A 20026-nucleotide genomic window follows, 5' to 3' on the forward strand; every position below is an offset into this window, starting at 1 on the left:
AATGACAAGTCATTCTCCACTCCTCGGCTCCTCCATCATAAATATTTAACACATACATACATTGTAAATGAGGGGAAAAAAACAAGCCCTCTTCTCACTGGCTCTGCACAACCCCTCCAAAACTAGCACACCACCCCCATCTTTTATACACTTGTAGGCACACTCACATACACACACACACATGCTATTGTTCCCTGCTGAGTGCACTCGCTGTTGAGAGAAATGTTGCTGCAAGCCTGGGGTGACCAGCATCTCCTTTCCCTATTTATGAAGACTTTTGTTGGGAAATTGCAGTTGTGATTTTGTTAGGAGGGAGTGGGCACGGGAGACTTTGTGTGAGGTCCCAGGCTGCAAGTTCCCTGAGCAAGAAAAGACAAGAGTTGCACGGTCACCCTCTGCCAAAAATACAAACAGTGCCTCCTTTTCTCCTGCTCCTCTTCCTTCTTTCTTTCTTTCCTCCACCCTCTCCCTCTCTCTCTACTCGCTTGTCTTTTCAGTACCAGTGAGAGGGACGGTTTATCTCACCATTGTTCAGCTGGTATTGGTGAGAGTAAACTGGCTGGCAGCAGTGGGAGGAGGTGTGTTGGTGTGTGTGGCCAGGGAAGCCACTCCCCCTCTGAGCTGATTCCAGTCATCACAGCGATAATGAAGTGCACACGACGCTGCCTGCCCGCCCGCCTGCCAGTGTGACATACTGTCACCGTTCTGGAGGACACGCACACATATTCACACACACTCGCAGTCACTCACTGACAGGACACACAGCCTGCCTCCTCACACATGCACACACACGCTCACTCACTCACTCACACAGTCCCGGAGAGGAGTAAAAGAAAAGAAGAGCAGTAGAAGGGAGGAATAAGAAGAATTTTATGTTTTTATCCCTGTGTGACTGACCGGCGCTGGTTTTTCGGTGCTGAGCAGAGACCCAGACACTCAAACACACACTCACCTCTCCCCCGCAGCCACGGATTCTTGGATTAGTCCGCCCCGGTGTGGAGAGTGGGAGTCGCGGAGCGGACCAACATGGGGAACCAGGCGGGGAGACAGGAGGAAACAGAGTCAGGTCTGCTTCTGTTGTATGGCGGTTTGCCTCAGCATCCCTCTTTGTCTGTGTCTGTTGATGTAAAAGGGCAAAGACATACATTTGGTAAATACAATAGATGTGAGTCATGTCAAGTCTGAGTGGATCTCTTGACACGACAAGTCCTGACTAATGAGTACTGACTACGATGCGCACCAACAGAGCACTGACTGATGAGTACTGATTAATATACCCTGGAGTTATAGACGCTGTTTAAACAGGTTTCAAGTTCTGCTCTGTTCTTGTGCCATTATTTAATGTGAGCGTATTCTCACTTTCCGTGCGTGTAATTACTGATCTCTTGTGTTGTGTTTCTGTATTGAGTCAGTACAGGTTTGTGTGTGTAAATGCGTTTGCACCTGCGTGTAGATATCGGGAGTCGGGCGGGGGGGAAAGTGCTGAGTGAGATTTGCTTGACAGTAAGCATGAGGGGAGCTGCCAGATGAGATGGTATCATCAGTCTCACGCTCACATCCCTCCGCTGCCCCGAGCTCACTGCGCCTCAGTAAGATTTCCATTTCAAAGTCCCTCTGAACTGCACTCAGCAGCAACTTCAGGCTCATCCAAAGACAACGAAGCTCTGCCACGTCTGTAACCTCTCTGAATTACTTCAACAAAACCACCATTTGCATGGTGTGAGGCAGATAAGCAATATTGTCCATGAATATCACAATAACGACATTACTTGTAATAAATAAACAGATATTGGAGTGTACTCAGTTCTGCCTCATGCTGCTGAAATACAACAACATATTTCCAACATTCTTTTACAGTTAAAACGCCTTATAGTGATCAATCCTTGGATAAAAAGCTTTGGACAGAATCAATCTTATACAAATGCTAGGAATGTAACGATACTAAAAACTCACAGTACAACATTATCATAATGAAAAGTCCACAATAAACAATAATTATCTCACTATTTAAAAAGATGACTCAAAAAGAATAAATGATAAATCTGATGTGCTACTATCATTGTGCCCCCTGCAGTTCAGAGATACAATCAGGGCATGACAATCAGCTTTAAAAAATATGAATGAATAATTACAAAAGACATTTAGTGTAGCTGTAATTGACTTATTTTACAAAGTCTCGAAAAAGATACTGAAGTTCAAGGCTGGATTACAAAACTTCTGAAAGGAATAGGATCACATAAAAGGCCTCTTTGAAACAACATGATGGCTAACGTTAGCTTCTAGGCGAAAACAAACCCCAGTAAGTTTCTCACATGCAGCCTTCCATAGATATTTAATGTTAGTAATATTATGTCATACACCACATCGTCGACCCCAAAGTTAGCCTTTGTAGTGTCCAGAATGTTCGATTTTTCTCATCAGTCCTGTTCAATGCTTAGCGATGAGACAGACGTACATAGCATCCCAGTCCCATGATGATTTTTATCACCATATCGCAAAATACGATATACTGTTACAAATACTGTTTAAATATTTGCCTATAGTAATCCAGTAGTGTGCTTGCGGAGTTTATTTTGGGTCTTTTCATACATGACAACATGAGAAAAAAAAGTACTTTTGCTTTGTCTTGCGATAACAAGCTAGCTACCCGAGGCTGCGGCTGCTCCATGCACATTGAAATAACGATGGGAGGGAAAAAAGTTATGTTTTTCTCAATGAAAAACGTACTGTCTTCGAAGCATATGACAAACTGCCAAAAACAAGCCAATGAGATGCAGCAGTGAAACTTGGTGTTACTCAGGCTACCTTGTGTAGCACTCAAAATGCAAGGAGCAGGCATGGCTGCTGGTGATGTAGACAGGAAAGGAATGTGCACATGTAAAGCACCTGTAGTTGAAGCTCGTGAAATAGACTGATGGGCGGCTGTGGCTCAGAGGTAGAGTGGGTCGGCGAAGATCGGCGGTTCGATCCCTGGCTCCTACAGCCTACATGTCAAAGTATCCTTGAGCAAGATACTGAACCCCTGATGCTCCTGATGGCTCCATTGGTGTGTGAGTGTGTTAAAAGGTGGCACCTTGTATGGTAGCCTCGGCCTCCAGTGTATGAATGTGTGTGTGTGAATGGGTGAATGTGACTCGTCGTATAAACGCTTTGAGTGGTCAGATGACTAGAAAGGTGCTGTACAAGTGCAAGTCCATTTATATAATAGTGGCTTTCACTGTATCGACCAAATTAAACTTTGAACTGAACACAAAAAAGGCACCAATAAAGAAAAAGTATGATAGTTAGATTTTAAAGTGCAGTTTTCCACTAATACTCTCTTTTAACTAACTCAAAAAAGTACAATATCGCAGTCTTTCAAAATGTGTTTATCATGCTAACTGACTTTGCAATGACGATACAAAGGCAATATATCGTGAAGTTGTGTTGTCACGATACTGGACTTTCTAACTTTGATATGATTCTTTCAATATCACGAGGAAAATTTACATTGAGGGCGAACAATTAAAATTTTTAGCAAAAGATAAAGATAACAAGGCTATAACGCAATGACGTCAATGACGATTATTTTTGGTAAGTAGCAGAGACCAGCAGAATGACTGTAGTGAGCATTAACAATAAGAGAGATTGTCAACGCACAGCTGTTACCAGTGTATCGGTACTGTTGAAAATGAGTATTAAAACTGGGTCAAATATTCGGAATTGAAATATTTTTGACAACACTATTTTGCAGCCCTAATTTGCATCTTAATATGTGTACTTGTGTATGTGTGCGGAGCCTCCTCCTATTTGTACACATATCTACATTCACACATACACACACAGAGCTTCATCATATTTTTATGCTGCTATGTGATTTATGTTTGCATGTTTTCATCCCAACAGAAATAGACACTGAATAGATCAGAGCCAGGTGGCTTGCTAGGGCAACAGGCACGGACATACACACACACACACACACACACACACACACACACACACACACACACACACACACACACACACAGTACAGAGAAGTATTTTGTCAGAGGTGGGTGTTGTTAAGCTGCATCACTTCATAGCAGTAGCGAGTGTTGCTTGAAGATAGAGCACAGTAGGCTCAGATTGTAAGGCAGTGGTAGCAAGCTGCTGCATGCTTGAAAAGATTAGCTCCCTGTTTCTTCTCCATGCACACACACACACATACAGTATACAGTGCACAGTTAATACATGATACGCAAAACAAAAGATTGTTGAGTGTTTAGTCAAAAAGTTGGAACAAAGAACACCAATATTGCCTCTTATTTCTTTTGCCTTGTCTTAAATCTCACAAATTGTCAGTTACTCAGCAAAACTGGGCTGCTTGTTGATGAATGTTATTCTCAGTACAAAGTAATTATGAGAATGTAATCAGAGGTGGGGAACTTGAATCAAGACTTGACTTTGGTCTGACTCGAGTCACAAATTTGACGACTCGAGATTTGTTTGAATAACTATGATAAAAGACTTGACTTGGTGTTCATGCCTTAAGTCCTAAGTTAGACTTGAAAGGGTTAGTTTCACTTCATCACTTGACTTTTGTCATTAAATATTTGCATTTTCTTGTTATTGAGAGGTTTGATTTTTGAAACATTATTGGGTGATTTCTTGTTACACAAACCTGGCAACCTACTGGGATGCTGCAGACCAGCAGAGGCCAATACATGGGAGAGCTGCCATGGAGGGGGCTAGTCCAAAAATAATATTATTTGGATTCAAAGATTAGCCAATGTTGTCGATGATGGTAGTGAGAAGAGCTCACAAACTGGTGACACAACCGCCACAGTATCCAACTTCACATGTCACTAAAACTGACTTACACCAGCATTACACCAAATGACTTTTCAAGCACTTTCAGGGTCACAGACAAGTATACAGTGAAACCACTTTTGCATCTGGAATCTCTCGTCTATGCCAGGCTTGAGATGCTCTCTCGTAGGGGACTTGGCTCAGATTAATCTGGTCCCGTTTGATTAGACCTTCCGCATGGAAGACTTGTGCTCTATCACAAGTTTTCCATCAGTTGTGGCACATGCACATGATCCTTATCATTTGGGCTGTCTTAAGTCAGTTGATTTCTTGTCGTAGCGTTCTAACAAAATCAGACATGTTTAATATTATTGGAAATTTTTAGTCTTGGCTCATGCAGATAGTGGAGTTCAATGACGTGAACATTATCACCAACCAATAGGCGCACTCTCTGCAGCTCCAAACAAGAAGTACCAAACCAGGTAGATAGAAAACATGCAGGGGACTCCATGTAGGGGCAAGAATGTGAACAAGTTTCTGTTCTCTTGGACTGTGGAAAAGGAGGAGAAACTGGTGGAGTTATGGAGTGAACAGAAGTCTGTGTTTAATTTGGCATCTCTCTGATCCACCAGCCGGCACTTATTTTAGAGAGAAATCCTAATTTTTGAAATGGTTAGCATCTCATTCCCACAATCTCCTCCCAATAAAACAGCTCAGGTAACCAGCAGGGGCTGGTTGTGAGTTAAGGCGACAAAATCCAAAAAGTTTTTGGAGCAAGAAGAGAAGGCGACAAAATCCAAAAAGTTTTTGGAGCAAGATTGGAAATGATCTCCTAAGGATTTTAGGTGTAGTTTTTTAAAATGCCGACCCTGCAAAATCCCCAGCCTTTGCAGGGAGAGGGTGTCAGACTCTTTTAAAAGTCTTTTCAAAGTCCTCTAGTGTATGGTAGGCATTAGTCTTAACTCTGATTGTTATGGCGGTATGTGTAAGTATGTGGGGTTGCAAATTAAATGAGTCAAAGTAAAATGTTTGCTCAGCCAGTGAAAGAGTATGCCATCACAGTCATACTCTGTGTAATCAATCACGCTCTGCAGGCTATGAGAAGTATTTAAACTCAGTACAGCACTCTGTAATCCTCGGCCCATCTTCCCACATGAACCTCCATTATGAAATGAAGCACTCAGCAATATTATTTATTGACTGGTGTATTATTATTATGAATTAGCACTCTCCATTTTCTCAAATGAGCCTCTAAAGTAAATGAGAATTGATCATCAAATGGCTTGATTTTTCATTCTGCCTGCTCATGACAGGAAGTTATAGATCCTAGGGAGCTAAGACCAAGGACGCACAGAAGCCCTTGATTTTATTTTTCACAAAAATAATAATAAGCATACAGACTTCTAAACCTTTAATTCAATTAGGGTTCATTATCTCTTATCTCTATACAACTCTTTACATAAGCTTTGCTTGCACCCAGACGGTGAAACTGCCAGCTGAGGCTCGTCAGACTGTGAGTTTGGAAGGTAGAATAACAGTTCTGGTGCTGGAAGTAGGGAAAGAAATGTGGGAGCAGGAGGAACTTGTTCAGATTTGATTGATGGTGTTATCTCAGAAGTGGCAGGCTAAGGAGTGAGCTGTCTGCTGCAGTGATAAGGAGGTCGTTATCAGAACCAAATTACACTGAAGGCTACTACACCAAGCCTTCCTGTCTCCTCACTGGCTCAGCAGGAGAGGGGCCAAGACCAGCGCCTGCAGTCAGCATGTTGTTGATGAATTGTCAGTAATATATTGTCCAATAACAGTGGGTCTATTTTCAGGGCTGCAGCTCAGTCATTTGTACCCATTTGGGCACAGGATCAAAGAAAACATGTTTGTGTAGTGAGGTAAAACGGGTTGTCGTGACGTTCTCATGGTCAAAAATGGGAAATTTCTCCCACTTGTGCTTCCTCCAGAAGTTTGACTGGGATGCTTGAAGGTAGCTGTAATGTTTGAAGATGCTGCCAAAAGCACAGTGTTTTTTTTTTTAAAAAGTGGGGGATGTTATCGAAGTAGCAGTTAGTGTGTTGTCATTGGAATAATATTGATGTTTCTGTCCACACTGCGGCAAAGCAACATTGCGTTTTTATTTTTTATGGGTGCTGGTTCAGAAAGCCAGCAAAGCTCAGACATCTAGCGTAAACATGTCTTACATTTTAATACATACTTGTGTGATTAAATGTTGACTTTTTGTTACCTTTTTATAACTATTTTAAGTCTGGAAAAAAATTTATGAATAGGGTTTTTCCATTGGCAATTTTGGCTGCACGAGTCAAACCATGCAGCATTGATTTGTTCTTCCATTGTCACTTTAAATGTGCCGAGGTGTGCCTGAGATGGACCGTCTCCAGAGGTGGGATGAAGGTGTGCCTGAGCCCACTAAGCAGGTAGCGGCGACATCTTGCCGACCGCAGCCAACCCCCTACAATACCCTTCTCTGCCTCAAACAAGCTTGTGTGTTTTGAGACTCATGTCTGTGCAGGAGACCAGAGAGAAAGACATTTTTAAAAGTCTCTTTGTGTTCAGCTCTCAGTGTTTTGGTTGCGTCTAACTGAATATCTGTGCTTTGGAGTTTAGCTTTCAGCTTTGTCTGAGTTGTGTTAAGTTACTGCTGATGAAAACTCAACATTTCCTTATTTTGCTGCCTCACAATTCAATTCAATTCCAACCCACAGCCATTTACTGCGTGTCATCCCCACTCTCTCTTTCCAGCAAAATAATGTGTGTGTTTTTTTAGCTGCTTTCAAATGTCATTGACTAAAGACAAGTGTGTCATCAGTTAAAGACACACCTCCAAGCACACAGCACTGTTGTAATGAAGATGCAAATCCCTGTCGTGCTGGGCTGACACACCTATTCAAACCAAGTCAAGCGAAGCCAGCACACCTGTATGGAAAAGCCCTTTAATATTTAACTTCCACTGAATAAGTTTGTGTTCTAGATGTTTTTTAAAGCCCCTACCCAGTCATGGCAAACGCACACAGGTGTTTTTTTACTCCGTTATTGAGCTCCCCTCAGAACCTTCTGTATGTGTGACTTGATTGACATCTCCCAGACTTTCCTGTCAGCTTTGTTGTCAGGACGGGAGAACTAATGCCTCTGTCACTCTAATTAGAGCATGGAGTTTGGTGACTTCACAGAATTCCCGTCATAGCTCCGGCTGACAACAACGTATTCAGAGGTCTAATCAAGTAGAATAACTGAAAACTCGTGTCTGCACGTGCATAGTCTTCAAAGGTGATCTATTTTATCTTGATTTTATTGACCTGCTGACTAGCCCAGATGAGTGCCACTTCAGGGGCCACTAGGCAACAACCTCAGCCAGTTGAGACAGGAAACTGTCGGCATTGGAAGCTTTGTGACATAGTGAGATTTTGCGGGATTTATGACACAGCTACGTAAAATGTTTGCTAGCTAAAAACACATGTGCTTTGAAGGCAATTTTTTTTATCGATATCTGCTTGCTCGCCCAGAGAGAGGGCCACTTCAGTGCCACTTGCACTGCGTGAACTTGCACAACACTGATGGAGAACAAGTCACCAACCGCACTGCTTGAGATTTCTCCTAAGAATGTTGCCACAGACACCCATCTCTTAATACTGCACATGCAAGAGCTTTCACCAGTGGGCCACAGGCTCAGTCACCACCGTGATACGCCATGTGGTGATAGATAGTGACCTAAAATAAATAATATCTTCAAGGTCATTACTTTAAGGTAGTTTTCATCCTTACACACATAAACAGTGCTCGGCTTGGCCTCCTCTCAGATAAGCAGCAACATATCTCAGTTTTTGCTGACTGCTGCCATTAGACAATTATATCACAGCATTGAAAATAACCCTGAGTACCCCCCCCCCCCCATACTGATGTTAGAGTACAGCTGAGATGTTCCTATAAGACACTTCTCATACTGATACTAAATGCTTATCTGTCTGCTGTAACGTCTGGTGAGGCACTGATACACTGTGGCTGCCTGATGGGTACCGCTCCCATGGAGAGCAGACTCCAAAATCACCACAAGCAACAGGACAGATTATTGTGCTATCTCAACACAATATCAGAGCGAATTGACGTAGACCAGGGATTCAACATGAGGAAGCAAGTTTGTCCAACCTCTGATAGCTGGGGCATCGTGAGGAAGTTACACCAGTCATACTTTCCATGGCAGTTAGCAGTTGGTACAGTAAACACAGTGCTTTGTGTTTGCAGAGGGAGGTGTGTGCTGTTTAAATGTCCTGTTTAACTGGAGACTATAACCTGGACATCAAAGTTGGTACATTATTGCCTTCAGGCCTGAGCTTATAAAGATCAAAATATATAGCAGAGCCTCTCTGAATGCGTGTATAAAATTGTCATCCTAAAAACACTTGGATTGGATCTGACATGTTAACCACTAAGCCTGTGATTGTGTGTTCAATCATGCATACCAAATCAACCTGATATGGTTTGTGAATCTGTCAGCAGCTGGCTCTGGGAACAGTAATCCTGTGGATGTAGGTTCTGCTGTCTGCTATAGAGCACTGTTTCTGTCTTGAGAACAGCAACACAAAGAAACATCAGATCACTCTCACTTTCTGAGAGTGAAGTTGGGAACACTGGGTGTCATCTTGTTGATTATGTGTCTTTGTACAGTCAGTCCAGAAAGTGGCACAGTGGAATTCATTAGCACGTCCTCGCAAAAAAGTGGCGTTGGAAGCTCAGTGATGTTGTGACTTCTTGCAGGTTGTATGACACAGCTAATGTGATAACTTCGTTGATCCTCTTCAATATACGGATCGTCAAGATGGCGGGAATTTCCATGTTAAAATTCCCCACCACATTTTTTGCCCTAGAGGGCTGAAATTAAGCATGGAGGTTGGAGCTATTGCAAATTCATGCTTGTTCTCAAAGTGTCAGTGTCAGCCATGCCATGTTTGCAAAGACAGAAAGTTGCTTCATTTTGGTTCTTCAGTTTGCCGGTTGTGTCCTGTACACAACCGGCAAACAAAAATAATCCCAAATAGGTCATTTTGTAGTCTTTTCTACAACAAAATGGCTGAAAATGGCATGCTGGGATCGTTGGGCTGACAGTGGGCAGATGAAATATTTTAACAGATAGCCCGGGGTTAGGTACCAAACTTGGACCGAATTACATCGGTACTGTAAGTTACTGATTCATGTTAAATATATCTGTGCCAAATGTCAGTGCCTTACGCTGGATTTCCACTGGATGCGTGTCCGTTGCGGAACGGCAGCGCTGGTTATCCGCTGCGTGCTCCGCTGCGTGCTCCGCCGTCCGTCAATACCCACCGGCTGCGTTTACTGTGCGGAGCGGTGCAGCTCCGCCGGAAGACATCTCGGTGCACTGCCATGATTAATATCTCCTCGTCCATGGTGTCAACGGGGTGAAATGACGTCTGAAAACCTCTGAATTGTTGACTTCAGGCCTGGCTCTGCCCATTATGTAGTTTTCAAGGTGTAGTGCAAGGAAATATGATCCGCTGTGAACACTGTGTATTTTATTTTGAAAATTAACCGGATGTTTTATTTTGTTTCTGTGTACGACTTCCTGCCCCGCACGATCTGCTCTGTGCTGAATTGCTGCGTAGTGCTCCGGCGTCCAGCAAAAATAGAAGTCCTGCGTATCTGTTGCGGAGGGCTCCGGAGTGCCGGAGCTGAGACGGAGCCGGAACGCAGCACAGCTGCAGCCGGTGGAAACACACACATTGACTAGAATTGAATCCCATCGGCTCCGCTGCCGTGCCGGAGTGGAGACGCAACCAACATGCATCTGGTGGAAATAGGCCATTAGAGTGCATCTGGGTGAAAACTACAGGCTTAGACAAGAGGCAGAAGTGCCGAAAAGTGCCCCGAAGCCTAGAAGCTGGCCATGAAGCTCTGAGGCCAGCAACGGAGCTTCATTGAGCTGCCAGATTCAACTTCAGACAGAGGGTGGCATGGTCCCACAGCCGGGAGGCTGGCCGCAGAGCTTCACGGCTGCTATACATCGGCTGCTACATTGGCTGCTTTGTCAGCTTCCCACGGAGCCAAAAGTATAAGTGCAGTGCAAATCAGCCATGATGTTTTTGCTGTCTGGTCTATCTTCTTTTCTGTATTATTTTAGTAATAGCCTACTATCACTGCTAGATGAGCAGACAGACACACATAGACACAGAGACAGAAGAGTAGCTTTATGTGTGATTAGAAAAGAACAGTGGAGAATAATTGCTTCTTACTTTACTACATCACCCCTCCAGCTTGTTCAAAAACTACATTTTTTGTTATTATAAGTTAAGAACAGAATAAAGGTACCATTGGGTACTGAATTCCAAGCACTGGTATCAGTAAAGGTTCAAATGTGAATGGGGCTCAACCCTGGCTTTGAAGAAATTCATGAATTTACTTTGCCTTTTCTAAAATGTTGCTTTTCTAAAGGCTGGTGAGACTGAGCCCTTCTGTAATATCGGTTGCTTCTCTGTTGTTTGTGTTTTAAGCTGTGGTCAGTGAAAAGGGAGCCACAGTACCTAAATGTTGCTTGAGATTAGAGGCTGATGTTGTCTGTTCTTTCGCAAAAACCCCTATTTGCAGCTTAATCTTTCCATAGAGTAGGTTTCTTAAAATCCTTTTTGTGGTCAATCCAGGAAAGTAGATCACAGCTTAATACATCTTAAGTCTTGTAACATTTATTCCAAAGGTAAAGGGCCTAAAATGGAAATCATCAGAAGTTTAAAACTAAGTTTAGCAATACAACCTGTTACCCATCACACACGCTGATCCTGTAAACCTACAATCATGTAAAATGGCATATTATTATTCCTTCAGTGAGTCCTGTGTTAAACTGTTTTCCATTTGGAGCATGAAGAAATTCTCCCTCCCAGTTGGCTGGCTCACGGTCCACGCTATTGGATGTCTCTGTAGGGTATTGGCTCCATAAGTAGTGTAAAGCGGAGTGGATCAGCATAAGGATGCTGTGTTAAAAGTCATCCCATGCAGGCCAGTTAAAATGATTCAATCAAAATGATTAAAGGAGCCAAAGAACCCAGGCCAAGTGGCCCTCTGTGGCTTGCCAGCTCTCATGCTGCACTTTCATGCCGTGCTGCAGAGGAAGCACAGAGCTGTTCACTTTTCAGGCTGATACAAGCATCTCAGCTTAAACACACAATTCTTCACAGTCCTGCATGCTGACTGTTTTTGAAAAGGCAGGGTGGAAGGTTTGCCTGGTCAGTTGTAGGTACGATTGATTAGCATGCCGCCTGCTGACAAGAGAGGCACAGTAATGACCTTAAGTATAAGGTTGTGTTTCTGCACATCAGTCAGTCTGCATTAATCTGTCAGTCTTTGGTCTTTTACTCATTTTTTTCCATGGCAGTAAGCTTCTTTTTAGAATAGCCATAACCCAAACATTTTCTATGATTTGATAAATTTTTATTATTTTCTTCTGGTGGTCGAGTAATATCACCTTAGCCACTGGGGCTGGGATGATATGCTTATTAAATACTATCAACATACTTGGATGCCAATTTGATATGTATTGCGATTTTCAAGTATCGCTACTCGATATTACAATTTATTGCAATATTTGTTTACTCTTTTAACACAAGACCATGTGGAAAAGTTGAGTCATACACTTCCAGAGACTGTATGTCATGAGACATATTTCGAAAAATACACGTCTGCCAGTCCTTCTTTTGTTTTTTTTATGTTTTACAATTTTTTCACTCTTTCTGTCAATTACACACAGGTCCGAACACACACATGCACAAACAGGACCTATACATGCACTAAGTGGAGAGATGTCAGAGTGAGGGGGCTGCCTTGGTCAGGCGCCCCGAGTGGTTGGGGGTGTTCGGTGCCTTGCTCAAGGGCACCTCGGCAGTGCCCAGGAGGTGAACTGACACCTCTCCAGCCACCAGTCCACGCTCCATATTTTGGTCCGGACAGGCGACCCTCTGGTTTCCAACCCAAGTCCCTATGGACTGAGCTACTGCCGCCCCCTCAGCAGTATTTGGTACTTCTGCTTAGAAACGTTGCAAGGAAAATGTACATGTACATTTGAATATTTAAGAAATATATATTTTAAGTTAACTTAGCTACTCCTGCTCATCAAGCTAGTGTCATAAAAAATAATAAATAAGAAAATAGAATTAAAAAATAATTAATAATAAACATGAATCTCGGACCGTTCGCTATTTTCTGCTTTCTCACTTCCACGCTGTTTTTCTTAAAACGGAAATGGTGTCATGTTACTAATAGATTAAAGCAACAAAAGTGGTTCTTTCTACCTCTGCATCGACTGAAATGAATGAACACTTAAATGAATGGATTTTTTCCAACCCATACTGAGCATATTTCCCCGTCTCCGGTCGTGTATCCTGCATACCAGCTGCTGAAACAGCAAACCATCTCCTGACTCCCATTATTTATGTTGTTCTTTTGAACATAAACTTGTTTTCTTTATGCAGCGAAGGTTTTGCAGTGATATGTTTACATATAGAATAGTTTGAATAGAGCTCACCGTGTTATCGAATGATATCAGACAGGAGCACCTCCATTTAGCTGATGGCAGAAAGAAAGATCTGTTGCAGTAAGAAAAAGCTGGACACAAAGGTATACAACCAGCTCAGACCTGTTTCATGTTATTGGTTAAAAAAATTGCCAAAAACTGTGATAAAATATATTCAGTTTTATGGCTGTGAAAGTCACGGCATGTTGACTTATTTTCTTCAGTCTCAAATATTTAACCAAAGGTTTGTTTTATTTTGGAATTTGTCTTATCCCAAGTGCAAACAGCCAATCAGAGACGGGTGTTAGACTGTTGTCTGCAGCTTTATGATGTAGTTAAATATATCAGGTGTACACAGCTTTGTGTTTGGCATTGCTGTAGGGAGCTTCTGCAGTTCTGTATTATCTGTTTGCTTGTTTATTTATCACCTTTCTTATGATGTCAGGTCCTAGACCGGAAGCCGAGTCAGAGAATCCAGCTGCTTTTTGGAAATATCGTGTAGGATGTTTCTATGCTGGATACACAAAGCATGTTCTACATGTGTAGCTTGGTTTGCAGTCGTTTATAGAACCTTCGTGCAATGAACAAACACTTTAATCCTCAACAAGTGTCATGGTTTTCAGCAGCACATTTGTGATGCAGCTTACCATCCAGGCTAATCTCTGCTCAGTCACTGTGGCAGTCATGGAGCCTCGCTTCTGTCTATCCTCCACTCCAGTAAGAGGAAAGGAATGCCTGTGAGTCTGACTGATGGGCGCCTGTTGACCTATTTCATGCCCTGACAGTTGGACAACAGGAAGGCCAGACACACAGGCCATGTTCTGTGTCTCTCCTCTTCACTTCCACCTGACTGAAAAACTGCACACCACATTTCCTGGAACACAGAGGGGAAGACAGAGGAGTGGCAGGGAGAGATTCCCATCCGAAGCTTTGTTTGTGATGATGACGAAGCCAGTGCGTCATTTCAGGTGCCAACTCTCTGACACTTGACCACCTGCACTCATTTATTCATCATGACTCCTCACCCGGGACCCCTCCTGTTCTGTAAATTGAAGACTGTGTGCACTTTGCTCACAGTGCACTCTGTCACCTCTTGGCTGGCAGTCAGGCTGGCCGCAGTTAACTGGCTGGTGCTGGACGGCATCCAGCCACACGGCTCCTGCTGTGATTTGAAAGCTTATCTTCATTAGAGAGAAAGAAGCCAGCACTGTGCATTACTGTGATCAGGGAGCTGACTTCCCATGGAATAACTGAATGCCTTTGGATTACTGGAAGTCAGTCTGCGTAATTCATTTGGATAATTAGTTAATGTAAACAACACAGTCATTTAATATGCTCAGTCTCCTCAGACAGGTCTATTGAAGTTGGCAGCAAGTCTGTTTTTAGCTACTGTCTAAACACAAAGGCTGGGTATCAGTACTTGATAACTTCAAGGTATTCACTAAAAATAATCCAGTTTCAACTTCTGCAGTCAAACGATACCTGCATTCAATCCTTGTGGTTGCCAGATCTAGAAAGCAAGCATTCTTTGATTTAATGCGGCACGTGATTGGCCCATTGCCACAGCAGCTATAATTCCAATCTCGGAACCCACCGGCTTTAGGTGCGACGACAATAAGCCTTTGAGGGCCAGGACCAATATTTCTGGCTGATCCGTTATAGCCAGCGAATATCCGAGCCAAGACTTCTTTCTTTCTTCATTATGGCTGTTCTATATAAACACATATCTGCATATGAATGCAGCTATGTTTTTTGATAAAGCTAATATAAAGCTAAATCATCATTACACGAGGGCTGATGGGTTCCCGGATTAAATTTCGGCAAATGCGCTCCACTCCATACGGACTGTTAATCTGCCGTTCAAACATGATCGGTCAGTACCACTCAGATGACGAAAGAAGTAGAAATGGAAACCAAAACACTATAGATACCAAAATCTTGTTTCATCACCCACAGATTCTGCAGTCTGTGGTGTGGAAGTTGAGCATGGTGTATTTGAGGGAATTGGCAGACCAGTGTGGCGAGATGTCACCAAATTGTACCTGTAGCAGAAAAAAAGGAGTGTCTATCTGCAGCTTTTTGGCTATTTACACCCATCCCTCAACACTTATTATGGATCCCACTGTGTACTGTGATTGGTTAGTACTCGTCATGTTGACATTCCAGGGTCAGGAATGGTTAGGATTAGGGCACAGGCGTCACGGTTAAAGCTAGTACTAGCCAAAAAGTGAAAAATTTCTGAGATAAACTCAGAAACATACTGCCAAAAAGCCAGGTGACGTAGTTTAAAGAGCGACGCAGTCCATGGAGGGAGGATGATGTGATGGATGAATGGGTCAAGCACAGGACTTTTACACAGGAGACTGGGGTTTGTGTCCCGAGTCAGTATTCGCTTATTATTTTTAGACTTAATTGACTTTTTTTCTTCAGTTTTTAGGATGTATAAATGCACACTGTGTGCATTAACTTTTGCAGAATAGTTGAATAGACCTGTTCATGATAACCTCATATTTCAACATTGCTCAATGCCCAGGAATATACACCCAGGTGTGAATAGCCGCATTGGATATTTATACACCAGGTGCTAATTGCATTGTTGGCTATGAACACCTGGATTTAGGAAGTATCTGCCAAAATAAAAGGTATTGAATGAAGTACTCCATTGGTATTGTTATCACTTGAAGAGTACTAGCATTGTCATATTTTTAAACGATACCCAGTCCTACTAAACACTGTCATTGTTCATGAGAAAATTCCTCATCTAGAACAATTGACTACGCCTGTAGTGTAAGCAATGAAGGAAGAAGAAGTACAAAACACATCATCTGACAATGTTCTCTCTCACTGGGGATTTTTTTCACTTTCTTCAGAAGTGATGTTTGGCAGTATTTGCACTTTGCTATCAATAAGAGCTAGACTCCTTCGACTGCATGAGGATTTATTCCCCGCTAGAGGAGGAAAGCTTCTCGGTGAGCCAGTTAACTGTCCATTGCACTTCTTTTCACAGATTTAGTGCTTCTCAGAGGAAGCTATAAATGGTCCTGGACCTGAGCCGGCCTACATCAAAGACAGCACTAAATTAAGACTAAGCTAACTCTTAACCACCTTGGCCTTTGAAATTTTAGTTGTGATTGTGAAAGAAAGATTTGCACACTTACAGTGGAAAGAAGTGGCTGTAAGGGCCATAAGGAAATGTAGTTCCTGTGCCCTCTTGGACACACACACAAAAAATTCTCTTAATAAAACCAAAGCAATTTTAAGATGTTTGCATCCCAATTACTACCAAACAGTTGTTTAAAAAAAAATCCATCCTTTCATCCTTCATGGCTTTAACGATACCCAAAAGTCACAGTTCGGTGCAGCGAAAAAACAACAACAACAAATGCATAAAGGCATACTTCTTGTGATTTATTTTGAACAGACAGTAGTGCAAGTGTCAAAGACGGACACAATCTTCCTGCTGGGGACCAAGGTAACATTTTTCCTACTAGAAGCATCTGTAGACTATTGTCATTATAAAAATGAGAAACATTTAAACCCCAAACGACAGCAGGTCACAACAGGCTATACAACTAAGAAACATCTGTTATGATGTAAAACTAAAAATACCAAAATATATCTGTTATTGATAAAATAAAACTTTGGCATGAAGAGTTTCACTTAGTTCTAGCTTGGCTATATTCAGAGCACCCAAACATTGATCACCCTGGTGAATGTGCATTGGGATATTGAATGTGTTTCCATTCACAGACTCTACAACGATGAGCAATGTCAACACACCACTCTTGTCTTCTGACTGGGAACCCGCAGACGGGTCCTTCAGCTCCATTGTTTAATTTACACTCGGCATAGTGTGACTGACTCACACTGCAGTCTCCTTATTGTGCTGACCTTAGCACCTGCTGCTAACAGCTTATGGCTCAAAGTTTCTGGGGCTGAACCTGAGCTTGTGAACTTTGGTTCCACATGCATCAATCTATACTGTGTATTCTGTATGCACCAGACTGTGAGTCGCCTTGCCATCCATCTATCATCCACTTACCTGGGGCAGGGTCGCAGGGGCAGCAGGCTTAACAAGGTATCCCAGATGCCCCTCTCCCCAGCTACGTTTTCCAGCTCCCTTCTGGGTGACCTCGAGATGTTCCCAAGCCAGATGAGATATATAATCCCTCCAGCATGTTCTGGTTCTGCCCCGGGGCTTCCTGCCAGTTGGACGTGCCCAGAAAACCTCCAATGGCAGGCGACCAGGAGGCATCTTGATTAGATGCCTGAACCACCTCAGCTGGCCCCATTCGATGAGAAGGCTCTAATCCGAGCTACCTCTGGATGTCCGAGCTCCTGTCTCTCAGGCTTATCCCAGTCACCCTACAGAGGAAAGTCATTTCGGCTTTTCATATCTGCAATCTCATTCTTTTGGTCACCATCAAAACTCATGACCTAAAGGGGAAGGGGGGCAGAATGTAGATTGACTGGTAAATGTACAAAATTTCCACACCCACAACTTTGATGTAGTGTGTGAACAACTTTGATGTAGTGTGTGATAACAGCTTAAAGGTCCAAATCGACTGAAAGCGATAACTGGTGTGCCTCACTTGACACGCGTCATTTGATGCTCCTATGGCGCACTGCAGGCATCAGATTTGAAATGCAGACAACACCAAAGAACCTCAGCGATTTTGTAAGGGTTCATATCCACACAGGGTATAGAGCCTGCAACTCCCCACCAGTCGGTTAGAACGGAAGAAGCCTCTTGGACGAGATGTGTAACGTCTTTAAGAAACTCCATGACCTGGATGACTGAGAATCTTCACCAATGGGGTGGCTATTTATATGTAGGCTGGCAAAACTTCAATAAAATTTTGTCCTCTGTGGATAAAATCCTTACGTTTTTATTCCATTAGCTCTCTCCGAACAAGTACTGCAGCTGCAGGATAAAAAAGCTTTACTTGATGGGTCCTCATTGACGATCCAAAATCGTAACAAGTTCGAAGTAGGGGCGTCGAAGCAGTTTGTCCTGCCTCTTAATGCTTTTGATTCGTGTATGGCAATTTAATACAATAGGTGCACTTTAACAGGTGCGGGTCAGATGCTTTTGGTGCGTTTTGGCCTTAAATCTTGAAAATTCGTCCAAAATTCTCTATGGCTGTGTTATTAACTGGTCGTTTCTTTGCTCTTTTGTCTTAATTGTGTTTGGCTTAGTTGTATGGTGAAGAAATTGTTGGAAAACATTAGGCAGGCAATGTAATTTACAGCAGTGCTACACACTAATGCACTTATCCACATTCTGTCCTGGGAGTCTTTTGAAGGTGGCCACTGAACAGCTTGACTTGAGCAGTTGGAGGTTAATTGCCTCTTTCAGGGACATCTCAGCTGTAGTGTCTGAGGAAGGGAAGCACTTCTGTTAGTCTCCCTTTCTCCGCTCTTCAATACAACGTCATCATTTATTCTAGATTGTTCAAAAAGGTCGTCAAATACATTTAATAGGCTGTTTCTGGTATCTTTATTAGTACTCTGGGCTGATCCAGTGTCATGTTCAACTTTAGGTGTCTTCCCCTGCCCTCTGTGTGTAGGTTTAAATAGAGTCTAAGTCTCTGTCTCCAGTGTCTGGCACGTGATGATGTGAAAATTGATATAATAAACGTTCTGCAGCTGCTCTGTTGGTCTTGGAAACAGGTTGTTTCACTGGGGTGGTATTTTTTATCTACCAGAGATGCACTGATACACTGTCAGTGGTGGCTAATGTCAGCTTTATATAACAATATTGTTTTTGGTCTAAGATAATATTTGGCCAACTTAGGCAACCTCTTCATAAGCTTTCTTTCTAGAAAGAAGGCTTATAAAAATGTCAGTTCAACTATCTGACGCTGTACTCGTGTGGCTGTTTCTTCCTCTTTAGGATCCGGCTGTCTGTGCGGACTCCTGGCATCTAGACTGGTGTCATGTCTCGGTGCACGTTAAGCAGCTGCGGTGATGTCATGGTTAAAGAGGTGGGCGATCTAAAGATGAGTGAGTTCATGTGCTCCATCTGGGTTTTATTCACTCAGAGGAAAACAGAATATGATGGAACAGCAAATGAAAGTCCCGCTCCTGGCATCACTCATCCTCGTGGGACCGGACTGATCTTAATCACATCGGACTGTCCTGTCTGTCTCTAACAAGGACCTATTGTCCCCGTCTTTATTGCCACCTATTATGAGAATATGACAAGTGGTTGTGAAATATGCGCGAGCTGTGAGGTGTTTCATTCTTTCTCTGGCCGTGTCTGGGTGATGCTTCCTGTAGTGCATAGTAAACAGTCATTTAGAGCACACAGTGCTGATTTAGTGTTAACATCTTCCATGTGACAGTACATAATTTAGGAGTGCATGCTGCCCTCATTCTGCCAGTCATGGCTTCATCCTCTGTGAAGTGCACAGAAAAGTGACTGTTGATTTTTAATGGCACGCTGGATCTTTGTCAAGTGCAGCTCTGTCCAGTCACAAATTCATCTAACTGATTAGGATGAAGTGCGGCATTTGTTAATGTGAATTTAAATGGCAGCGTCCTGTCAGTCCAAACACGTTGAGTTCTTTTTAAACAATAGTCAGGTTCATTATGTTCAGATTTCAACTTTTGTGGGATTTTTTTGGGGATTTGCAAAACTATACATTTTTGGAAAGGTTATTGTATAAGGATTCAGAAAATCAATGTTTGCATTTTCCCAGATGTCTATATGGCGGCCATATTGGAATGTACAAA

The 20026-nt window shown here is 42.7% G+C and overlaps 1 protein-coding gene across 6 annotated transcripts in view; it reads left to right on the forward strand.

Moving 5' to 3' along the window:
* Positions 1-20026, forward strand: part of specc1 (sperm antigen with calponin homology and coiled-coil domains 1) — a 149212-nt gene that overhangs the window by 45843 nt on the left and 83343 nt on the right. The window contains exon 1 of one of the 6 annotated variants that reach the window (XM_050041006.1): positions 728-1066. The exons of the other annotated variants lie outside the window; for them this stretch is intronic. Within the exon in view, the coding sequence (XP_049896963.1) occupies positions 1027-1066 (40 nt within the window). The 5' untranslated portion in view covers positions 728-1026. Of the gene's footprint in view, positions 1-727; positions 1067-20026 lie in introns of those variants that run through there. 6 annotated transcript variants of the gene reach the window in all.

This window comes from Epinephelus moara, chromosome 3 (assembly GCF_006386435.1).
Source record: "Epinephelus moara isolate mb chromosome 3, YSFRI_EMoa_1.0, whole genome shotgun sequence".
NCBI classification, from domain to species: domain Eukaryota; kingdom Metazoa; phylum Chordata; class Actinopteri; order Perciformes; family Serranidae; genus Epinephelus; species Epinephelus moara.